This window comes from Hyposmocoma kahamanoa, unplaced genomic scaffold (assembly GCF_003589595.1).
Source record: "Hyposmocoma kahamanoa isolate Upper Pololo Valley unplaced genomic scaffold, ASM358959v1 93, whole genome shotgun sequence".
Taxonomy (NCBI): domain Eukaryota; kingdom Metazoa; phylum Arthropoda; class Insecta; order Lepidoptera; family Cosmopterigidae; genus Hyposmocoma; species Hyposmocoma kahamanoa.
Genome location: NW_020654810.1, coordinates 2,798,748 through 2,822,876, shown reverse-complemented (window position 1 = coordinate 2,822,876; position 24,129 = coordinate 2,798,748). Strand labels below are relative to the sequence as shown.

Here is a 24,129-nt window from a genome sequence, read left to right as displayed (position 1 = left end):
CGTAATTGGGGTCGCAAATGCGCCACTGCCTCGAAGTAGCTGGTGCTTGTGGCACTGTACAACAATAGAAGTAAGCAAAGTCGGTACCTCGATGGCGTCGGGCGGCGGCGAGCCCGGCAGCAGCCGGTGCGCGGCGTGCGACGCGTGGGTGAGGTGCGTGTGGTGCGTGAGGTGCGCGGGCGCGTCGTCGGGCAGCGAGAAGCCGGGCGAAGGCTGCGCGTGCGCCTCCAGACTGGGCGGCGTAGGGAACATCTTGCTCAGCTCCTCCGGGCGCACGCAGCGGCCCACGCAGCGCGAGTCCTCCATCGATTTGTTCGAGTCCGGCGGCGTCTGCACTTGCAGCTGGAAGGGGACCGACTCTCTGTATTCTGCAGTGCACTTAGTAGCACACGCGGTCACACAACTGCTTACAACAGCGAATGTTCATCCGCACGCGCATTTACACGCTCGCCAAAGTTCCGATACGCAAGAAAAGAACGGTCGGAAATTTTACTCGTATATTAAAAGTTAGGGGCACCAGAAAACACAATTATCTATACAGTCGCTTTTTTTTAATTTAAATGTTTATTAATTACTGTAATTATTTGAAACACACTAACCTACCTTTTTGTTAGCATGTAAGACTACTAATACTACTGTTATTGTCTGAATTAATAATCTTATTATTATTGTTTTTATTAATAAATTAAATATAAATAGGTAATAAAGGTGCACACTCACAAGTCTTACCGTCTCATCGCCACTGGCCGCATCGTCAGAGTTGTCGAATATCTGGTCTAGGTCTTTCAATGTGGGGCAGAGCCCGTCAGACGTGAAAAGATTCTTGTATTCTTTCGTATCCTCCTGCAAATTCATAACAAAAGTTAAATTTCATGTTTTAGACATTGATCTTAGTTATCGTTAACTTTGTAGAAAAACGGGTATGATATCGATACAGGAGACAGAAGAAGTTAGTCAAATTTCATAAAATACTTTTTCATACGAAATTAATAAAATTGACTAATTTTTATTTAATGCTAGTAGACTGAGTTTCTTATAAGGAAGTTCATTGTATCGGAAGCAAAAAATTAGGGCAGCAGAAGTTGGTCAAATTTAATAACAAAAAAAAACATTCAAAATGAATAACATTTTAACTTGATCAACTGCTGCCGTCCCGATTCTTTTCTTCCAATACAATAATATCATTCTTATAAGAAACTGAGTATTAAAAAAAATAGCCAATTTTATTCGTTTTGTATGAAAAATTTTAAAAATTTTATGAAAAATTTTATGGGGTTTGACCAACATCTGCTGTCCCGATTTTAATCGTCGCGTGCAATGAAAGGATTCCTTCATGAAACTGAATCGATCAGCAACTAAAAATAAATTATCTATTTCATTCATTTTTATGGACAACTCTCGCTTGACCAAATAATTGACAATGTCAAATTTGTTTTCACAAAAAAAAGACTTAATAGTTCCTACGACAGTTTCCTTGTATCTTCTATATTTTTGGATTTCCCCATACTGTCCCATTACTAGTGTTGCCAATGTGTGGAGAATTTCAAATCGTTTGAGATCGATTGGGGTTTTTGTGGGGATTGGCGCTAAGTGCATAGCATAGCGTCAATAAAGCCAATCAAACCAAACGTACATCGCGCCAATCCCCACAAAGGCCCCAATCGAGTTCAAGTGAGTTGAAATTCCCCACACACTGGCAACGCTGCTCATTACAAAAAACACTGTATTTAGTAATATACACTCACATGTGGCTCATGCTTCTCCTGCTTGATATCGAGCAGCGGGTCGGGCATGGCAGCCATCTTAGTATGCTCATGGCCGGCGTACAGGTCTTCAGTCGTGCGCGTGCCGAGAGCTAACTCCTCACGGAAACAGGTCTCTTCACTCTTGAATCGCTTTACAGGATGTTCCAGCCTGTGATATAATAAAATGTTAGTAAAGATGTCAGGTATGGGAATTGCGAGTATAAGTGTGCACGCGCAAGTAGGGCGCCGATATTAAGGCCTTGTGTGACACGTAATGGGTACCATAATCAACTATAACTTGTAAATTGTTTGGTTTGGTATTAGAACAAGTTAAGCTACATACAAATAAGGCTAAATTATTTTATATTAAAAATAAAAGTTTTTTTTTTTTTGCTTCATTTATTTTACTTTTCTTCTTTTTTTTACTGTTTTTGCACGAATTCAAAAACAGAATGTAATTTTAAAATTTTTATTGAATAGATATTCAATTATTTACTTATTTTTTAGTAAAATCTAATTTTCAGTTTCTCCGAAACGTACTGAAAATTACATCCTCAAGCTATTTTTTTTATAACAGTATTGTATGGTTATAAATCGCCGTGATTTCTCGGAAAAAATATTGACTTATTAAAACAAAAATTTAAAAGAGCCCCTTACTCATAAAGTCTGATTGGTTTCAAATACAATATGACTGGCAAAAGATATATTTTGATGGAAAATATTACAAAAAGTGTCGTTTTTGAGAGAAATTAATAAAATTACAAATTGGGATAATGCCATATTTATCAATGAGACATGGTCGGATAAAACGACACAGTGTCACTGTCGTGGACGATACCAAAGCATCGAGCTCGGAAGTACCAATAAAAGGTTCTGATAAAGATTGACAACATAATTGAAAATGAATTTTTGTTTGTTTTTGTTATAATTCAGAATTTTGCTATATAATCACAGATTGTCCTTGTCAACTCTGCTAATGTAACTACACTACAACAACCAGTACATTTGTGATCAGTTATAATACTTATATTAATTATATTTAACTATATAATGTTTTAATAAATGTTAATTGTTCTATCTAGAACTGAAAAGCAATGAACCGAAAAATAATCTAAATAATTACAAATTCATAAAATTTTGAATCGATTTCTTGTGAAAATAGCTTAATGTGGTTACCGATATGATTACTTCTCATCCCTATTTGATAACGATTATAGCAATAGTAAAGTAAAATAACCAAAGAAAATATGTAACCAAATTTGAACACAACGATCAAGTCCTTGAATAATGCTGTCGCGCAAAATTGGTTCTTATTATTACTGTAGCGAGTGCAAAGATTCACATCCATCGTATCTTCAATCGATGTGCCCGTGTTAAATACTCGCAAACCGACTGACTGTTCACCCTTTATTGCAGTAAGTTTTTAATCGATTTTTTTTTTTGGCAATCTGTCAAAGCGGATAAGGTGCGTTTCACTAACCAACAGTATATAACTTTGACGTCACAAAAAACTCTTTCTTATTAAGTAGGCCATAAGGAAAGCTATATAAAGCACCACAACTTAGGCAAGAATTAAAAAATGGTCAAAACCATTTAGAGGTATAACCGAAAGAATATCTTAAGGACAAATAATACGAGCGAAACTTTTTCGCTTTTGTCAGTATGCACTATCATATTATTTATTTTACTTTTGATATAAGCATGCCTATGAAGTTCAGTGATTATTGATAGACAACCATAGACAAAAAATCCAATATTTCATGGACGTTGTTTGTTCTTTACTGTCGTGAAGGGACTAACTCTTTAGCTCCTATATTTTTATCGAGCCGACAGATTATTCACGTTCATTTCATTGTTGTTGATTTCTCCGTTGTATAGATTTTGGAATTGTCTAAAGAATTATGATTAAAATTAATAAATTATAAATATTTATAATAAATACTAATTATTTACTATAATGAATTCTTCTCCATATTAACTGGATGAATCCTCTGTAATATTAAATATTAATTTATTGTGAATGTGAACCCGCTCACATGCACGATGAAAACTTCTTCATAAATAAAGTCGATCGAATCGGTGACGCATTAGGACATCACGAATTGATTAGCAATCGAGCTGTCAAAAATAAAATAAATGGAGGAAATATACCAAAGGAAGTAAAGTATTTTTGCAATAGGTTCGTAATGTACATATAATCGCGTGATCGGCATAAACTGGTATGCAACAAGGTGATGTACTATCCAATTGTAATTTAAAGGATATTGACGAGGATTTACTTACCAAGCGTGCACGGTGGTATAGTCATACAACATGTGTAACGAGTGTTCGTCCTCAAGCGGGTCCATGCGCCGTTCTGCGAGCGGCAGTGACGGTCGCTTCGCCAGCTCAAAGGGAACCGGCTCTGCCTGGTTGGTTACGGCCGGCGCGCCGCTCGGTGGGGAGTCGTTCTATAACGTCCATACATTGTAAAAGCAAGCCGCAGATGTCCTCTTCACATTGTTAAAAATACTATGTAAATGGAAATCAGCATAGCCAGACCACATTTACCTAAGCTTTAAGTAATACACATAGAGTAAATAAATACCACCCTCCGAAATGATTAACAAAATGCAAAAAATGAAAACATAAATATTTTTGTTACTTGCAAACAAACCTTTTCTTCTAATTACATATCAAAAATGTTTAGAAGAGTAGTTTGTATGTATTTTGTTACTAACACTAAATGAATATTTTATCCGAAGTAAAGATTTGAATTGAATTTAAAAAATAAGTTTCAATACATTGACTTACAATTATATGGACGTCGGGTCCGCGCTAAAAAGTGTCCACACTTGTAAGGCGCTAAAATCGTATACAGAGCGCCAAACTCCGCTTTAGTCTTTATTTGTTCTACTGACAGCGCGATACTGCGATGACATTACAATTTAAATTTCGAATAGGTTGACTTGGGACATTTTTTTCGTGGTTTTTGTATTAGACCCGTCGTCCATTTATTTGTAAGTCAATGTTTCAATACGATGAATTTATTGTTTTTATATTATGGCAATTTTTTAATTGTTGTGTCTAAAGTAATGAATAATATGAATAAATAAATAAAGAAATATTGTGCCTCTCGGATCTCTAACTGTAACACTTTTCTTTTTCTAGTCATCACGTAATAGAGTTACGAGTGCGTAGCATAATCACGTATTATGTAAGTGAATATCCCACGGAATGAATGCTTTAGTCAGTTTCTTGTACAAAATTGATATAAGAATGTTACATTCATAATTGTAATTGATAGTTTTTACAACCGCTGAAATTAGTAGAACAAAACGTTAGTTTGTTATTGACTAAGTCATGTCAATAAATCCATCTCAAATGCATCACAGATATTAAGGTCTTCAGGGTTTTAATAATTCCGTAATTCATGAACGTCTCTCAACACTTAAGCTTACAGGCCAAGATCATAAGGGCTTCAACAGCATCCTGGCCGTTGTGGCCAATAAGATTGGGCTGTATCATCCAGGCCCACTGGATTCATCTTCATGTGGGAACGATGAGTTAGCTTATAAGATTAATTGTTTTAATGTGATTCTTAATTTTAACTTCAACTTGAGATTTGTTACTTTTAATGTTAATTGTATTTCTTTTTAATGTTATTTATGTTAATGTTATTTCTCTTTTTTTTTTTATTCATCTTTATTTATATATATGTATGTACGTATGTTACCATCACCGTCATAATCAATCCCACGTCAATCACGTCTCAAAGCTGGGCACGGGTCTCCTCTCAGGCGAAGGTTATTTATTGATATATATTATTATCACTTAGTGTCAGTATTAACTAATTAATTGTATTTTACTTTTAATTTTTTTTAATCTTTTTTTGTTATTTATAACAGTCTGAAATAAATTATTCAATTCGAATTAAGCCCTCAACGAATCAAGTGCAGATTCTTGGTGACTTCTCAAGTTTAACCGATACGCACTTGATTCGAAAAACGCGAGTTAAACATTAAATTTATAGTACCGAAAATGTCAATCGAGTGACGAACACCACCTATTCCATTTTCTTAAAGTGATTTGTTGTTATAGTTTCACAATTAATGCGTACCTGGTTGTATGGTTTGGGAGGGTTTGGCGGTGGCGCGGGAGTCGGCGGCGCGTGCGGATCGGGCGTCGGCGCCGGCGTGTGCAGGCCGAGGGCGCCGCCTGCCACGCCTGTCGACTGCGCACACAACAAACGTTAAATGTGTGATCAACTGTTAACTAATGTGATTGTCCGGATTATATTCGTACTTAAACTGTTTTCGAGTGCAATGGAAATTAGTTTGAAACTGTGTATTCAGAGTTTAAATTTAGAATTGCTTTTCTAAGTTTAAAAACTGATATATTTTTTATGGTATTAAGTGACGCCCGATGAACTAGCGACCAGGTTTCTAGGTGTAAGATATATGTATTGACATACCTGATGATGCGTGGTGGCGGTGTGATGTGGCGAAGGCGGTGGGGCCCCGGCGGAGGAAGGTGCGGACACGGCCGCGGCCGGAGAGGCGCCGCCGCAGCTGCCCGGCGAGCAGGCGCCGCCACCCCTGCGCAATGCAACGAGCTTCCGTCAACGAGGTTTTCAACAAATATAAGCAATGCATGTGTCGCAGACGGATTGTAGAATCAAGCGTTAACAATTAGCTGCGGAACCGTTAATTTGTAATGCTGTTCTTCGTTATGTCAAAGCAGAAGTCGATAACGGATTTTAGTGCAACGAACGTAAGTGTTACAATGCGTTAAATTAAGCTTTTCTTTTCCCAAGGTCAAAACAAAGCTCGTTGGAGGCGATCTACAGTCCCTATTACAAAGTACGATGAATAAGATGAATCTCATTCCAATCGCGCCTTATGTCCGGACATACCTTCGACCGCTGTCTATGAGTGTGTTTTGACCCTATACGCAACTAAGTTTGACAATGTGTCAGATTCTATAATCAGTCTTGGACAAAATCATGTTACCCTCGTGATAGTATTGAAGTGGATATGATTTTAAGAACACTGTGTATGGTGATGAAAAAGAAAATATGTATAAAGTCGTTCTTTTAATTTAAAATATGAAATTCTCAACCCGCACCAAGCTAGAACAGCACGTTAAAGTCGACAACCCAAAGCAGAGAAGAGGAAACGAGTAGCATTTAAACAACCAATAGGAGCTCGTTATTAAAATACACGAAACCCTATTGGTTGTTTAATCACATCTCCCTTCCTACCCCCATTGGTGGATAACGAAATTGAATATATGAAAGATTCCCAATACCCAATTTAACACAATACATAAGTTACAATGCTAAATTATGTACAATAAAAACCATATCCACGTCTATAATCCCAAAATCACAGCACAAAATGGCATGAAAATTTTGCTGTAATGTGAATGAAGACGAGCATTAGAGCCTAAGATGATAGGTAGATGTTATCATGTTCATGGTTTATGGTATCTACGTAAATAAACCCTGCTTTAGTTTTCATTCATTTAGAAGAAAGTTCGGTAAATGTCGATTCTGTGGGTCAATTTTGTAAAACTAAATTATTAACCGAAAATTTGTTATTTGTATTACAAGTGTTTTATATTAGTAACTATTACATGAAAATATATGGTCGTAAATGTTTTTCGACAATATATTTCTGCTGACAACCTCTGTTATCCCATCAAGGCGAATTCAAAACAAAGATAACGTAGCCACATTTAGGCAACAGACACTGGTTCGTGTCCAGTCAAATTGAAGGAACTTTTCTTAGTGTCGAATAAACACTTTTTTGTATCAATAATAATAATACAAACTAGTCGAGTAATTTGACACAAAATAGATGAATATGGTATTAAAAAACATCATGATATTCAATAAAAATGTAATGTATTTATGACATATTTAACTTATTACTATCAAACGGTTAAAATTACCTGCATTCAAGCAAATTCACTCGAAATTGAGATTTTATTTTTAACACTCATTCGTAAGGCAGAATTCCTTGTGAACGACGAGTAAGAAACTCTTGGGGTCGCTCATTCTAAAAGGATATTAGCTCATATTTACAACTTACAATATTTATTTCGAAATATCTCTGAAACGAGAAACTCTGAAAGAGCTAAACGGATGACTCCCGCGTGTTCTTGTCATACTGTTGTATAAAGTTTTATTTAGTTTTAGTAAGTTGATTTAGTACAGAATCGACATTTATGTATTAATTTCCCTTGTAATTGCTAAAACTGTAGTTTTTAAAATGTGTATGAAGGGGAACGAAGCAACGTCTTTAGTCTTCAATGACGCTGCACAGAGATCTTCAAGATGATGTAGGAGCATGAGTAATGGCGGCTTATGATTTATTAATAAGCCCCCGAAACATACACATGATCCGTTTTATATATCGAAATGTTATGAAAAATAGAATGAAACAAAGTATTTGTCATCATAAAGTTTAAAGTTTTTTGCGGTATTATTCACAAACCCTATGTATGTCAACGTTAAGCACGCCTGTCAACATACATGAGTTGCGCATTCTGATGAGCAAGAAAGACAGAAAATAAAAAAAGATCGCAGGTATTCCACAACCTAACGTGATAAACTATAACTTGAAATTTTTCGAAATATCACAGCATTTCTTTTATAACAAATCTAAAGAAAAATAATGACTATACTGACAAATATGTAAAAAAAAATTAAACGTAGTGATAATGGATATACAAATCCATGCTTACATTATACACTTCATATAACGAATCAAATATATTAACTAAAGAATCGCGCGCTTTGGCTTGTGGTCTCAAGTTAATATTAATTAAGTCACAGAGATTTACAAATAGCTAAAGATAGAATGCCATAAATTATGGAATATTATCCATTAAAACTAACTATTTATTATACTTTTAACTGTGGCGCCTAGTAAATAATATTAACCACTACAAATTCAGTTTTATAGCGTAATTGTTAGGTGTCAATCTATTGTTAAGACGCTAAATATTTAAATTTAAATGACATAGTTATTTTTTATTTTTTTGTATAACACCAAGTGACGGGACAAACAAGTCGTGCGCCTGGTGGTAAGCGACACGCCTATCCATAACAGTTGCAGTGCCATTCAGATGTTTACATCGCAAAGATCTTATGGGCACTACCACTGCGCCCGTCACCCTGACACATAAGTTGACAAGTCCCATGTGCCAGTAATTTCACTAGTACTTTACCCATCGAAACCGGAACGCAGTAATGCTCACATTACTGCTTGGCGGCAGTAAAGAGGTAAAGTGGCAGTACTTCCCTGGATGAACTCTTTCACAAGGAGCTCTAATGCTACTAATTAACTGTCACAAGCTCTGTTTAGTGGTGTATATGTGGTAGGATACAATGCACACGTATATAAAAACATTTTGTAATTATCAAAAATGTGGTGCAATTAAGGAGTCTCCCCGCACGACGTAACATTCCTTTCCTGGGGCCTTACCATACGATTCAGTTTAGGACCTAAAATGAATTGTTGTGAGACAGCGCTACATGAAGTGTATATCACCATTCCGCTTTTTTGACGTCACGAATCTATACTGAATTGTAATAAGAGTTCAAATCAAATCCTTTCACCATTATGGCAAGCATTATAGTGTATGTCATCAATATGATAAGATCAGAAATAGGAATAGTGTATATACCTAAATTTAAAGGTATACACATAGAGTAGATAATACCTCCCTCTGAAATCTCGGAATTATTATATTTTTAATGTGTAACTAGTAATTACTGCTGTAATGAATTTAGGAGATTTTTTTGTTTTGTAAATAAAATAATAATTGTGTTTATCGAGTTCTTAGGTTTTCGCGATTGTAACACATAGGGAATGAAACTATTTTTCCGGATTTAAATCGCGTATATTTGTTTTTGCGAACATGTCATGGATAAACCTACACATTCAATGAAGTTTGACAAACCCCAGGTCCTTGCAAAAGAAGTCCGTTATCTGCCCAGGATGCTGCGAGAGGCCATTGAAATTAAAAAACATCCTAATTTCAACAGGGAAGATGGTTTCTCCGTACCACCAGTTTGGGATCCAGTATTTCCTCTAATGAAAAATCCCAAACAGACATAAGACTGCAGTACTAATTAATATGTTTTAGTTTATTCTAATTTCTATTAATAATTAATAATAAATTAAACTTAATAAAAAATTCATTCAATAAAATAATTTGTAAAACTTAATGTAGCGTAAATTGGAATGTTTTCTTTGTAAAATTAAAAATAAGGTATTTAATTAATAACTATTGTAACTATAGTGAAAAAATAGGGTGGTTTGCATTAATATTAGACATAACTGGTTGAAGACTGTACCACCTCAGTCAACCGTGACCATGGGACCTGTAAAGGGCCCGAAACGTCGGTTTGTTTGAAAAAACAAATATACGCGATTTAAATCCGGAAAAATAGTTTCATTCCCTATGAATAATTGTGTTGTTTTGAGTTAAACCGGGATACGTTTTTCAAAGGTTAGGTAAGTATATACTCTACAATTCCGATTTCCTGTGGTCATAAACACACTGATAACTACTGGAACCATTTCCAAGTTACAGAGACGGATTCGTCAAAGTATAATGACGGGACGCCAGGAGCGAAGACGACCGGTTCCTTTTAAGCTTGAAAGTTTCAGGAGTTTCCCCACAAGCTATATCTCACCGACCATATGTAACATGTCTAAAGCTAATAGGCAGTACCGCAAATATAGTTGAAGAAAACAAATTATTTACACCATAACTTTCTTCTTAATGCGTACGGCAAATGGAAATACATTATGGTATCTGTATTAGCCGATAACGACAATTTGTGGCTGTCAAAGACTCGAGCGAATAGATATTTTGTCGATCACTTCGTCACCTAACATCAGGTAATATTGTGACCAGGCGTGCGTTTTCAATTAAAAACAAAATGACATTTTTCCGTTTAGGTTGTAAGTTACATCCCCATGCGTACTAAATGTAACAGTTTTTATCGTGTTTTAATGTGCCCTCTGCTTGTGATTTAAAAACTTCTTTTAGACGTATATAAGGAACAAAAAACTGTAAAACAATGGAATACACAAGGTTGTTTGTCACGCTTTTTATGGTGGTATTCTTTCTTAAGTTAAAAACTTTGATATAAAGGCATTGACTTACAAATAAATGGACGACGGGTCTAATACAAACACCACGAAAAAAATGTCCGAAGTCAACCTATTTAAAGGTACATGTAAAGGAATATGAAAAAGCTAAAACGTTGAATTTAAATTGTAATGTGATCGCAGTACTGTCTAATTTTGCTTGCTTCGCTGTCAGTCGAACAAACGAAGACTAAAGCGTAAATGACGCTCTTTATACGATTTTAACGCCCTATAAGTTCGGACACTTTTTTGACGTCCATATAATTGTAAGTCAATGTATAAAGGTTAAAAAGTAAAGACACAAAACATGCAATTTTATTAACAGGCAATTCAATCATGCACTAGAAGTCTACGATGCAATATAAATATAATAGTATACAATATTTCTATAGGCATTCATATCATGCACTATGTAAAGCATTGCATTATTTTGTGGCTTGTTTTCGGCAGTGTTACATGATAATGTTGATGTGTTTCGTATGTGATGTATGGTATGAAAGGCTGTTCGTGATATAGCACCGACGGTTATCGCAGTAAGGTTGATGTTTCTCCGTTTTTTTTTCATTGGACCGAAAATGGGTTTGGAAATCAATTTACGCATTGCAAATGACACATTAGGAGTGAGAAGCCGGGACTTTCGAGGCGAAGGAGACACGTCAGTCCGACAGAGAGCGATGGGCGATGGGCGGTGTGTGGTGAGCGGCGAGTACTCACGCATGGGCGTTGGCCTTGTGCGGCTTGTGCGCGTGCGCGGGCTGAGCGGCGCGCGCGCGGCGCCGGTGGAAGGGCTGCGGCCGCGACATGCGCACCACGCGCCGCCGCCGCCACCTGCACCACCACATGCTAGCAGACGGGCCCCGACCCGCCCCGACCCGACCCCGTGCAAGCGCTCCTCACACTTCGCTTCTGTCGCCGTATCGCTAGACGAGAACGGTGCGCGGGGGACTCGGGTGTAGTCAAAATAAAGTATGAAAATAGCTTGCACGTTCTCGTCGAAGACGTTGAAGAGATCGAGGCGCTTCAGGATCGATTCCTTCAACTCGTACTCGAGCCAATAGTCTCTATTGGCGAAGCTTTGCATCCCTCTACGGCTTACGTCTACATAGTAACTATAAATAAACTTTAAAACATTCACATACATAACATCTACCTATATCTACACGGCATCTACACCCTGTCGCTCTTTTGCTACACGAAAATTTCACCGATCACTATCAAAGCGTCGTTTTTAAAGTTGCACTTCGACCGTGATCGACGGAGCTTACTGAATCATATAGAAATAAGTAAATAGATAAATAATATAACCAATACATAGGTAAACATAGATGCATGACACACAAAAGTAACTACTTCTAGCGCCTAGCTACTCTTAAAAACAAATTAGGGTCGCGTGCGCAGTGATCGACGTGATTTTAAATGCCGTTTCTCATTAATCATTATTAGGTTATATATCATTCTAAATAATAGTAAATATGAGTAACAATTATTATGTGTTACAGTTTTAAATAACCGAAGTTTTTAGATAACCAGTTAGCTAATAGCTAATATAGTTAATTTAATAGTTACAAATACCATCAAGTACAAAGATACTAGATTTAAAACTCTTATATACTCGGGAGTAGAATGTTTACGTAATGTTGTATGTAACTATTACACTGGACCATGAGAGTTGTTCGTGTAAAGTTAATATAAATGAGAAAGGGCACCAAAACCGCGTAACCATCAGAGCCCGTGCCCGTAAGACATACAAACTAGGCAATCTCAATGCGACAAACGGGACTCACTTCGCGCAGGTGCAGTTGGTCTTTCGGGTCGGGTCGAGGAAATCCTCGCGATCGCCGCCTCCCGACTCGCTGAAGCAGATCTCCGCTGGCTGAAAAGTTTTGACACATTAAATTTAAAAAAAAAAAAAAAGACCGTACAAATTAATTGTAGAGGGAATTAATTAATACTCTTCCGCTTTTAATAAGTCTGTGACGACGAGACCTCCTTCTTCGTCATCCCACTTTTTTATCACCATTTCCTCTGGATCTTGGCCAGTTACATTTGAAATTTTGTCGCTACTCTGTACTAAATTTCCGAAGCGAACAGACGTGCTCGACTTCATATCAAATTCTGACCAGTTATACCACTGAAATCTATGTTAACTTTTTTTTTTTTTTTTTAATCCTATGTTGGTAAATATGTAATTTAAGTAGCTGAGTGCTTTTATATGATTATGTCTGTCTTTATATCGTTATTTTATTTTGTTACAGCCTTCACCTTTCTTCCTTTTTAAACTGTAATATACGTATTGTTAGATTATGTAAGTAACTTAAGATTAGTTACAATGTCTTAAATGATCGGATATTGTTTTTCAAGTAACCATTACTTTTTGTTATTTTTTTAACTAAATTCTTGTTGCTATAAGCCGCATTGTTATTCGATTAATAAAGTGGGCATCCTAATTCAATAAACATGTAATTGTTAATTGTAAGTGACGGCAAATATTTTTTTTCCTACTCATTACCTAATCCTCTTTTACAATAAATGATGTGGACCTAGCCTTAAAACATTCACATACATAACATCTACCTATATCTACACGGCATCTACACCCTGTCGCTCTTTTGCTACACGAAAATTTCACCGATCACTATCAAAGCGTCGTTTTTAAAGTTGCACTTTGACCGTGATCGACGGAGCTTACTGAATCATATAGAAATAAGTAAATAGATAAATAATATAACCAATACATAGGTAAACATAGATGCATGACACACAAAAGTAGCCTTTTTTTTTCTTTTTTTTTAAAGAGGGTTTTATCTTGCCAACCTCACAGGATTATTACTGAGGTATTACAATCTAGGTATTGCTAATTACACAACGTTATAAAACATCCTGGCCTCCTTAGACAAGGGGCGGGCCAAGATGCAGTTGCATATGCCTACTGCATACAGCGTTAAGTGCGGAATCTGTTGTCTTAACACCTCACTCCAAACACACTCCAGGACCATGACTTTAATTTGATTTTTTTTATTATAACATCAAAATTTTTTGATTACTCAAAACGTCTGCCCACAAGTTAATGACGCACGCGCCACCTCAATCAGATAACTTAGTGTGTTTTCAATATCATCATGCTTAACCCTTAACGTCTTACTATTGTCAAAAACATCATGATATTCGTTCGTTGGGATCCGATGGTGGATACCTGGCGAGCTATAGTACAGGTCCAACCTAGTTTTTAGGCACCAGTTTTCACAATTTAATTGTACCATGTTTCTTAGGTTCATTACCTTGTAAAATCTATTGTCTTTGTATATAGAATCGATTCAGTATGGGAAAAAATTAAATTCGAACTGCTGTAGTATCGATTCTTAATAATAATAACGCACACACTCAACATAGCCCCGCACTAGGGAAACCCTGTGTTGCGGGTGCCATGGACATACACATAGACAACCACAAATTACACCCAAACTCACGAGAGAAATAAATGTAGCCCATACAAATTTTCTCCAGATCCAGGAATCGAACCTGCGACCTCTGCTAACCGAAGACTGTAACCGTTCGGCCTCAGAGGCAGTTTAATGTTGACAATAGAGTCACTCATGCTGGGACAGTACGAGTCGGGGACTTCATATGGTCTCTTCGACATCGTGCAAGCTTATTTGTGACAATGTTTTTCATCACCATAAGTGAAAATATTTATAAATTCGTACGTAGTTTAAAAAATTAAGTTACAGGTTTTCGGCACACGGATTTGAACCTTCAACCGCTCTATAGATTTTAAGACTTTCGTGGTTATTCACTAAATGGTTATCACTAATTTCAGGTTTCTTACCACGGTATGACTTCTTTTTATTTTCCCGATATTTCGGAACGGTTGCACGCTCCATGGTCACGGGTTGACTGGACGGCGGCAGATGACAGCTTTAAGAGCAGACATATCTGTCTACACTCTTGCGCTGTGCGACTACCATCTTCGCGATTTGCTGTAGCGTTACCATTGTCACTCATTAAAGCTTAAAGCTGTCATCTGCCGCCGTCCAGTCAATCCGTGACCATGGAGCGTGCAACCGTTCCGAAATATCGGGAAAATAAAAAGAAGTCATACCGTGGTAAGAAACCTGAAATTAGTGATAATCCTTCAACCGCTCAATTGAGGAGTATGTTTTCCCACTCTTCAATATCATAGTTAAACATAATGTCCAACAATCACTTCAATTATCTGGTTTCAAATGAGGTCATTTCCTGTATTGATAAGTAGTAAGTAAAATTAAGTAGTATTCTACTTAATACTACTTAATTAAAACCAGAGCAAAAAAATTAACTTAAAAGCAAATAAATGAACAAATGAACGAACTGTAAGGAGCTTGATTATTTGTCGATGTAGAAAATAAATTTTGAACGCAGACCAGTCTTCGAGCTGGTTGGAATTGTTCTCCTTAATAATATAGGAAGTGTACTCAGACATATCTGACGCTTTCAGGATATGTCTGTTTCCCAACAGCTTCCGTGGGAATAGTTGTAAATTGTGTTAGTATTAGCGTACCTGGTGCGGGCTGGGCGTGGTCAGCGCCTGCAAAGCCTGGTGCGCCAACGCGTCGCCGCTGCCTTGCGCGCGCGCGCACATCTCCGTCACCAGCACGTACGGCACCGGGTAGCGCATGCGTACGCCGCCGCACGCCACCTGCCGGCCAACAACGCGTTACCACACTCCACTTCTCTACCTGCCACTTGCAGTGGTGCGGGGCCAGCCACCGCTATCTGTACTAAACTAACCACTATGAAATATATTTATTAGTAAGTAAAACAAATCACTAGCGAGTCCAAAAGACGCATTTATTATCACTGTATTATTTCACATTTTGCCTGAATGATATTTAGCATAGGAAATGATACTGCTGACTATAGAGTCTGTGAAAAAATAGTTTCGTTTCCCATGTGTGTTGTACCTAACGCAAAAACCTAAAAACTTGATACTAAGAAGTTGACCTTGATGACGGCCTTGACTGCGCCGCTGGACAAAGAAACAAGCCATAAAATTCTTGCTTTTCACGCTTAGCAGCAGGTCTGAGGCCTACCAGGTTGACATGGATACCACTAGAGCCAACTAACGTCACAAATGCATTCCTATAAGCTAACCGAAGGAAAAATTGTAACACCGCGACGTAGGAAACAATTCCAAAAAATGGCGCCATCTAGCGGTGTAACCGAAGTATTAAATATCTAAGGACATTTCATATTCAAACTTTTTTTCAATTAACAGTGACAAAAGAACTATAACATCGAGTTAACAAATATTAATAACTACTAACAAATATTGCAAATCATACCTATTTACGGCAACAGGCAGTAAATATAAATTTATCGGGAAAACAAACGCGTTGTCAATAACTTTGACTTTAGGTATTGACTAATAGTTTCATATTTCATTGTCATAAATACATTAGTCATTAATGCAAAAACTTATAGACACGGCAACAGCACTCGGAAACATTCGTGATTCCCGAGTTTTCCCGATGTGTAATGTTTACGGCCTGGTATTGTACATTATGTTACTTTTATGCTTTATGTACCTCAACAGCGCCGCAGCCCTGTTCCAATGGGTACAATTGCCTCCACGCGTCCAGTAGCCGTGAGGTCTCCGTGTCACTATCGCTCCACTCCCGACCTGTAATCGTGCCTTCCAGTCCGAATGGCGCAAGGATCACTGAAATAATAAAAAAAAAAATATTAAATAAATGTTTCATTTATGATATTCTGACCTGTGCCAGAACAAAGTAACGAGAATACGGGACACTATACAGAAAAGTCACATGAGAATAGGGGCTTTCAGTCCCGCTGGTTGTGCGCGTCCCGGGAAAAAACGTAGATTCGGTGCATTCTCGAAAATCCTGGTAAAACCGAGAAAAGTAAGTTTCCGTACTTATAGGCTAGGCATTTAAGTGGGCAAAACATGAAAACTCAAATAAAAAAATATTTATGAAAGATATTATGTTTTTATAGTGGCACGAAACAAAGAGCATTTAAAAAGCCCAAGAACGGGATAAATTTAGAAAATTTTGTTTTTCGAATTCAGAACGAATTCACCAAAAAATTTGGAACCTCGTCACATAGCGTCCACTATCTTACTAGTTGGTCTACTTAAGTCAAGTCATCAAATATTGCCTGTAAAATCTGTAAGAGACCTTTCAGTTAACAATGTTTACCTTTAGCATCGTTGTTATGATCGGGCGAGGTAGAAGCAGCGTGCCGCTGCAATTTCGCGCGCCGCTTGGCCGTCAGCGTGCGCACCGGTGGGTGTTGCCGGACATCTACTGAAGCACACACCGTGCTCTCGCCGTGCAGGAAAAACGCGAACGAGAACGACAGGTGCCATGGACTGGAAATAATTTATCAAAAAGCTATTAAAAACAGTCTTTAGGATATTGTGCAAGATCTTGATAAGAACTTTTTTTTCCCCTTAAAAATTCTAAATTTATCTTTTAGACTACGGGAGAGGCGAGAATCCAAAATAAATAACATACATAATAATGTTACAGTGGGATTTGCGACGTATTTATTATAATAAAATCATTCCGAGGGGACCCGTGCCCACCAGCACCACATATATAATAGTTCGAATGATGATGGTGTTATTATTATATTAATTTTATGCATTTGTACAATTATTTCTTTGGTACACCGATTAACCAATGTGTTTTCTGTATAACGCAGGCAGAAACTTATATTTATCTGTTTTTAACTTAAATGGTGTGGATTGTGAAAATGCTATGGGTTTCAGATAAAACACAAAATGTATGAAGAGGAACGAAGTTAAGCCCACTTGTCTCACTGGGATCAACACAGAGATCTTCAGAATTAATCTAGGAAGTTGTGTGTAGTTGTTGCCAACTACATTTGCAAACAGTCTACGGAAACTGCCTCAAATTTTACTTCCACTATATATAATAAATACAGTTAGGAGTATTTATTTAAAACAACGGTTATTGTATTATGTTTACGTACAAGGATTTGCAAATATGAGCACAGGAATGTAGTCTTTAGCAGTGATGCGATAATGACTAGTTAAGAGAGAAATTTTGAACCCTTTTGCTAATTTGTTGCGTTGTGTTATCATTGTTTTTTTTAATGTGCAATAACTAACAATATTTGAATCATTCATTGAATAATTCAAATTAAAACTTATTGTCATTCAAATCTCACTATTTAGTAAATGCAATATATATTATTTATAAACAGGGTTTCCCTAGTGCGGGTTTACTAGTGTGTGCGCGTTATATAATATTATTATTATTATTTGAGACGAAGAGAAAGCTACCTTTTTCCGACGTCTTCTTCGTCGCCATCGTAGGGCTGAACAAACCACTTGCCGAGCCTCACGAAGTCCCGCGACAACAGGCATCTGAAAATAGAAAACAATACTTAAAAAAATCTAATACAAAAGATCTGTAACAAACCCGTGGAGGAATTTGAAAAGTTTGCCGACTTATATAATTTATTATAAACCGAAGCATTACCCACAAAAAAGTGAAAATGATCAAATTGTTAGTTTGGCCCTTATACTTAGGACCCATCGAATACAGCTCAGTTGGTAGAGATGTGGCCCTAGTTTGGTATAAAGACACTGGTTCAAATCCTATCAGATTGAAGGAAATTTTCTTTGTGTTCCATCTTCATATTAATCATTATAGTTAGTACATGTCATTTGGTACACGCGGAGAAGTTTACTGATAGTCAACGATTATTAACACAGAAGTTTAATAGCAGTAGAGTCCGTTGTGAAAGAATTAGTCCAGGGAAGTACTGCCGCCAAACAGTGACGTTGAGCATTATTGCATTCCGGTTATGAAAGGTAAAGTTGCTGGTGCAATTACAGGCACATGGGACTCGTCAACTTATGTCTCAGGGTGCAAGGTGCAGGGTCAGTGTCCCTCACATCTTTGCGATTGAAAGACCTGAGTGGCACTACAACTGTTATGGATAGGCGTGTAGCTTAACCACCAGGCACACGACTTGCTCCTCCCGTCACTTTAAAATATAAAAAATTCAATTGAATATTTAATCATGAACAACCAAATCCATCAGAATATTTGCAGGTATTTAGTACAATGTATGCCTTTGGATTTCTATTTACGCAGCCAGAAACTACGGATATACACTTTGCACATCTCTCTTGTTTCACGTGTATTCATCAATCTATTCTCTATCCAGCGCTTTTAAAAATTTTCTTCATTTTATGTAGAATGTCCTTTTTTGTCCTCTTCCAATGTAGGCAACATTGACTCATTGCCACTATACAGCCATTCTTCAAAATTTATGAAAAAAATATAATATTCATTTATAACAAAAGTGTGTCAATAAGGAAGTCAAGACGTTCTTACAACGTATGAAGTTTACTTTGTACTTTTACAAGTACACTTACACACTCATACACGTACAAATAAATCAAACATAAATCACATATAACACACAATAAATTAAATTACGCCAGCATACAAAAGCCGAACACAGAAATTACTATATAAGTGTTCATAACACATTACCTAACGCTCAACACTGTATAACTTCATAACAAAGATTTTTTTCTTCTAATAATCCGTGGTCAATTGTTTTGTATTAAACTACTGCCTTATCTCATTGCACCTTGCATAGTTTTAGTCAGCTATTTTGTTATTAGACCATAGTCTATCCCTTTTATTACTAACTAAGTAACAACATAACGTAGAAATTTAAAATATTGAAAATCTATAATTTATTATATTGCATACATATATATTTACAAAAGAAGCTATGATTATAGAAGAATTGGTGTCTCATTTCGCTATTATAATAAACCTAAAGAAAGAACTCATTATTATTTATTAATATATGTATGTATGCTATTATCATAAGAATTGTCCGCAAACTTGGATACTTTAAGTACCTAGTAGCAGTAGAGCTCCAGAGAAGAAAGAAATAACTGCGTTCCGGTTTTGAAGTAAAAATAAAAAAAAAAGTAAAATTACAGGCACATGGGACTTGTCAACATATGTCTCAGGGTAACGGGTGCAGTGGGAGTGCCCCATAGATCTTTGCGATGTGAAGCTCTGAGTGGCATTGCAACTGTTATGGACAGGCGTGTCGCTTTCCACCAGATAAGCGACCTGTTCATCTCATTACTTGGTATCGTAAAAAAATCATTATAGGGAGAGTAATATGAAGAAGTTCTATTAAAGTTCGACGCAAAGTTAAAATCTACAGGAGCTATTTGCACTGGCAATCTATATGTTTAAAGTTATCAAGTTTTACATGCATTTAAAATAACACAATGCCCTTATGTTAAGCAATACGGTGCAGTCGGTCTCTCTCGGCAAAATTCCTAGTCAGCCATTTGCCGAACGGACATACCAACACCTGGTTTATTATGCAAGTGACTTATTTATTACTTGCTACGCGTTAGTTTTAATACATCTTTGGTGTACTAATGTCACAAGGCGAAAGGTTTCTACAAACACTTTTAAATCAGCTTGACTAAGAAGTTCGTTAATTTATTTCCAAAGAATAATCTATTTAATTGGATGGATAATTAATTTAGTTTAGGTGGAAGATCTGTGTAATGTTAATTCATTTTGCATATTCCGTAAAATTTACTTGATTAGAATGACAGATCGACAAATTATTATATTATATATCGAGTTCTTAGGTTTTCGCGATTGTTACACATAGGAAATGAAACTATTTTTCCGGATTTAAATCGTGTATATTTGTTTTTTCAAACAAACCGACGTTTCGGGCCCTTTACAGGTCCCATGGTCACGGTTGAGTCAACCGCGATTTAAATCCGGAAAAATAGTTTCATTTCCTATATTATATTATATTTATGACTTTTATATTTTTTTAACATACTTTAGATTAGTTAGGTTCCTTGTTTCCTGTGTAATTTTTGTGGAAATGTTTGAGATTTCTGTATAGTTTTTTACACTTCCCAATGGTACAAGGCATTAGCTTTACAAACGCAATAAAATCGTATTTAAAAAAATATAAATAGAGTTAAACATTTGAAAGTTCAAATATTTTAATCTAACCCCGTTTGTTTGTACACAGCGAAGTATCACTCACTCCGACCAATAGCGGTTTATTTTAAGCGTGCGCACGCAGCACTACGGCGCGTCGTAAACAACGCGCGCGCCCGCTCTACCAACAATGAATTAAATTGTCTCTTGCGCATAAAAACTTACAGTTTCTCTTTAAAAACATCAAGCGGTCGTGAATTAAAACTTGTGATAACAATCTCGGATTGTGTAAGTTATGATGGAAATGTATAATTACTCGTTGTTAAACTATTTTACTTAGATTTTTTATACTTTTCATTCATTTCATAAAGCCATTAGTTTACACTGTAACTGCTACTTAACATGCCAGACAATTGCCTGGTCTCAAACTAGGGAACTACGTGTGCTATGACTACACTTTGAGACACCTCTCAGAACACCCAGAATCAGTTTAGAAAAGTTCATTTCCGAAGTGGTCCTACAGCGATCGAAGTCGGGATCAGTGTCCACTGTATAAGCCGTTAGGCCACCGTGGTCTTTCTTTTTATAATATTAAGTGACGGGACGAATAAGCTGTGCGCCTGATGGTAAGCTACACGCCTGTTCATAACAGTTGCGGCGCCACTCAAGAGCTTTCGAGAAAAGATCTGACGAGCACTGCCACTGCGCCCGTGACCCTGAGAAATAAGTTGACAGGTCCCATGTGCCTGTAACTTCACCAGCGCCGTAAGGCTCAATTTATATTTGAGAAGAATTGAGAACATTCTCCTTTTTTGAAGTCGGTTAAAATATAAGTAAATAATAGAACTTACAGCTCAGATACGGGAAACAGGAGCCCAAATTTATAATAATAATAACGCACACACTCAACATAGCCCCGCATTAGGGAAACCCTGTGTCGCGGGTGCCATGGACACACACATAGACAACCACAAATTACATCCAAACTCACGAGAGAAATAAATGTAGGCCATACACATATTTCTCCAAGCTGGGAATCGAACCCAGGACCTCTGCATGGCAGTCCGGCATGGTAACCGTTCGGCCACGGAGGCAGTTTCAGTTTCAAATTAGGAAAATACTGTGCCAGTGCACTTCTGGCTACCCGTCTTGGTAATAGTAAAGGCAGTAAACAAAAAATACAGTTATTTGATAGAAAATTCAATAGAATAAAAACTCTGTTTACCTACAGTCATTAAATTATAGTTAGTAATTAAACTTAATAATATAATCGTAATTTCATACATAATCGATGGCGTAATAAACACTTCTTTCACACCCGTCTTTAATTTGTGTCCCATCTCGGACAGAAAATACTTCTTAATTGGTCGTTAGCTCTGCAATCCTCCTCGTGACTCTCAAACATACAGAGAGGGTTGATGAGCCGAACCATGGGGGATTTAAGCTGCTTGCTCGGGGTTCTTTGTATTTGTGTTCCAATAATACGGATAAAATCCATACAGGGTTAACAATAGTTAACTTATTTTTTATAATATCAAGTGACGGGACGAAGAAGTCGTGCGCCTGAAGCTACACGCCTGTCTATAACAGTTGCTGTGCCACGCAAAGCAAAGATCTGAGGGGCACTGCCACTGCCGTTATTTCACCAGCACCTTTACCCTTCAAAACCGGAACACAGTAATGCTGACTTTACTACTTGGCGGCAGAAATAGTTAAGGTTTTCCCAGGCCGACTCTCTCACAAGGAGCTCTACTGCTACCAAAGCTACTGTTTCTAGCACGGTTTGCTAAAAGACCCTGGTTCGAATCCAATTCGGATCGAAGGAATTATTTGTATTAATAATTATAACAAATTAGAGGAAGTAATAACACAAAAAAATAATTGAATATCAAGGTGATGAAACAGCACACAATGATGATTCTCATATACATTTACTAATTACAATTTACTTAGGAGCTTACTTTCATTAAAATAAATTGCCGTATGAGGCCATCTCTGCCTTGTAGGAGTCAAAGTCAAAGATTATTTATTCCATAGGTACATTGACTTACAATTATATGGACGTCGGGTCCGCGCTAAAAAGTGTCCGCACTTGTAAGGCGCTAAAATCGTATACAGAGCGCCAAACTCCGCTTTAGTCTTCATTTGTTCGACTGACAGCGCGATACTGCGATGACATTACAATTTAAATTTCGAATAAGTTGACTTGGGACATGTTTTTCGTGGTTTTTGTATTAGACCCGTCGACCATTTATTTGTAAGTCAATGCATAGGTAAAATAAATTTACACTTGAAAACGTCACATTTAAGCTACTGCTTGTTCACTACCTCCCTGAGAAGAACGAGCAAGAAACTCTAGGGATTGCTCTTTTCAAATTAACTTAAATGCTATGGAATACACTTTGAATCAAATTTGTGTGGATTCTGGAGCCATGTCGTCTTTCCATACATCTTTATCTAACACGTAGTCTTCAATTTTGTAATATGATTTTTCGATCAAAATATTTTTAATGTAGTTTTTAAACTTAGGAAATGATAAACTTAATATATGCCCCGGAATCTTATTGTAAAAAAGTGACGAATTCCACCGGCCTGGGAACACACGCAGGACGCTATTGGAGTTCCTTCTGAGGCGTTCGAACGCATATGCCATACACAGTTTTCTCACGATGGACATGAAACCATCTGTTTATGCCACTACACTACACCTCCGCGGCACTTACACGGTAATTTACACCGCGTCAATTCTAAACTCAATCAAATTGTCACACTATATAAGGCCTCACGGAGTAACCTTGCTACGGCGACGTTAGGGTCTTTGACCTGTGTCCCGACCTTACGATGCTCTAAATCTCATCGCGGGTGATTTACGCAAGCACGCAATAAAAACTTAGTAATGGGTGGTACTGTATAAAAGGAATTTTGGAGGGAAGTTTGTTTTATAAAACAAAAAATTAAAAATTCAGTATTTCTTATAAGTAAGAATTAGAATTATAGCGATTGCACGCTTGTTTGTCTAGTTACTACTGTAAATTATCGTTATCCAGTGTACGTTCCACTGCTGGACATGGATCTCCTCTAAGAAGGCAGTTGTAGGCCAATGTGAGTCAAGTATTATGTACGTTCTGTCGTTATGTTTTCCTTCGAATTCGAACCGCCTACCTTACAATAGAATAGGTCATCAACCCACTGAGCTACCACCTATCTCAAGACGAAAAACTTTAAAACTTGCAACCAAAGCGTCAAGATCGA

At 37.0% G+C, this 24,129-nt stretch overlaps 1 protein-coding gene across 1 annotated transcript in view; it reads right to left on the bottom strand.

Annotated features, from left to right (window-relative positions):
* LOC113237615 (mediator of RNA polymerase II transcription subunit 13) overlaps nucleotides 1–24,129 on the bottom strand; it is a 107,653-nt gene that overhangs the window by 6,866 nt on the left and 76,658 nt on the right. Inside the window, exons 4-15 of the mRNA XM_026474211.1 lie at nucleotides 18,204–18,287; nucleotides 17,092–17,264; nucleotides 16,459–16,592; nucleotides 15,432–15,569; nucleotides 12,679–12,767; nucleotides 11,609–11,722; nucleotides 6,199–6,322; nucleotides 5,845–5,958; nucleotides 4,029–4,195; nucleotides 1,746–1,914; nucleotides 730–843; nucleotides 88–342 (exon numbers count right to left, since the gene is read on the bottom strand). Of these exons, the coding sequence (XP_026329996.1) occupies nucleotides 88–342; nucleotides 730–843; nucleotides 1,746–1,914; nucleotides 4,029–4,195; nucleotides 5,845–5,958; nucleotides 6,199–6,322; nucleotides 11,609–11,722; nucleotides 12,679–12,767; nucleotides 15,432–15,569; nucleotides 16,459–16,592; nucleotides 17,092–17,264; nucleotides 18,204–18,287 (1,675 nt within the window). The remainder of the gene's footprint in view (nucleotides 1–87; nucleotides 343–729; nucleotides 844–1,745; nucleotides 1,915–4,028; nucleotides 4,196–5,844; nucleotides 5,959–6,198; nucleotides 6,323–11,608; nucleotides 11,723–12,678; nucleotides 12,768–15,431; nucleotides 15,570–16,458; nucleotides 16,593–17,091; nucleotides 17,265–18,203; nucleotides 18,288–24,129) is intronic.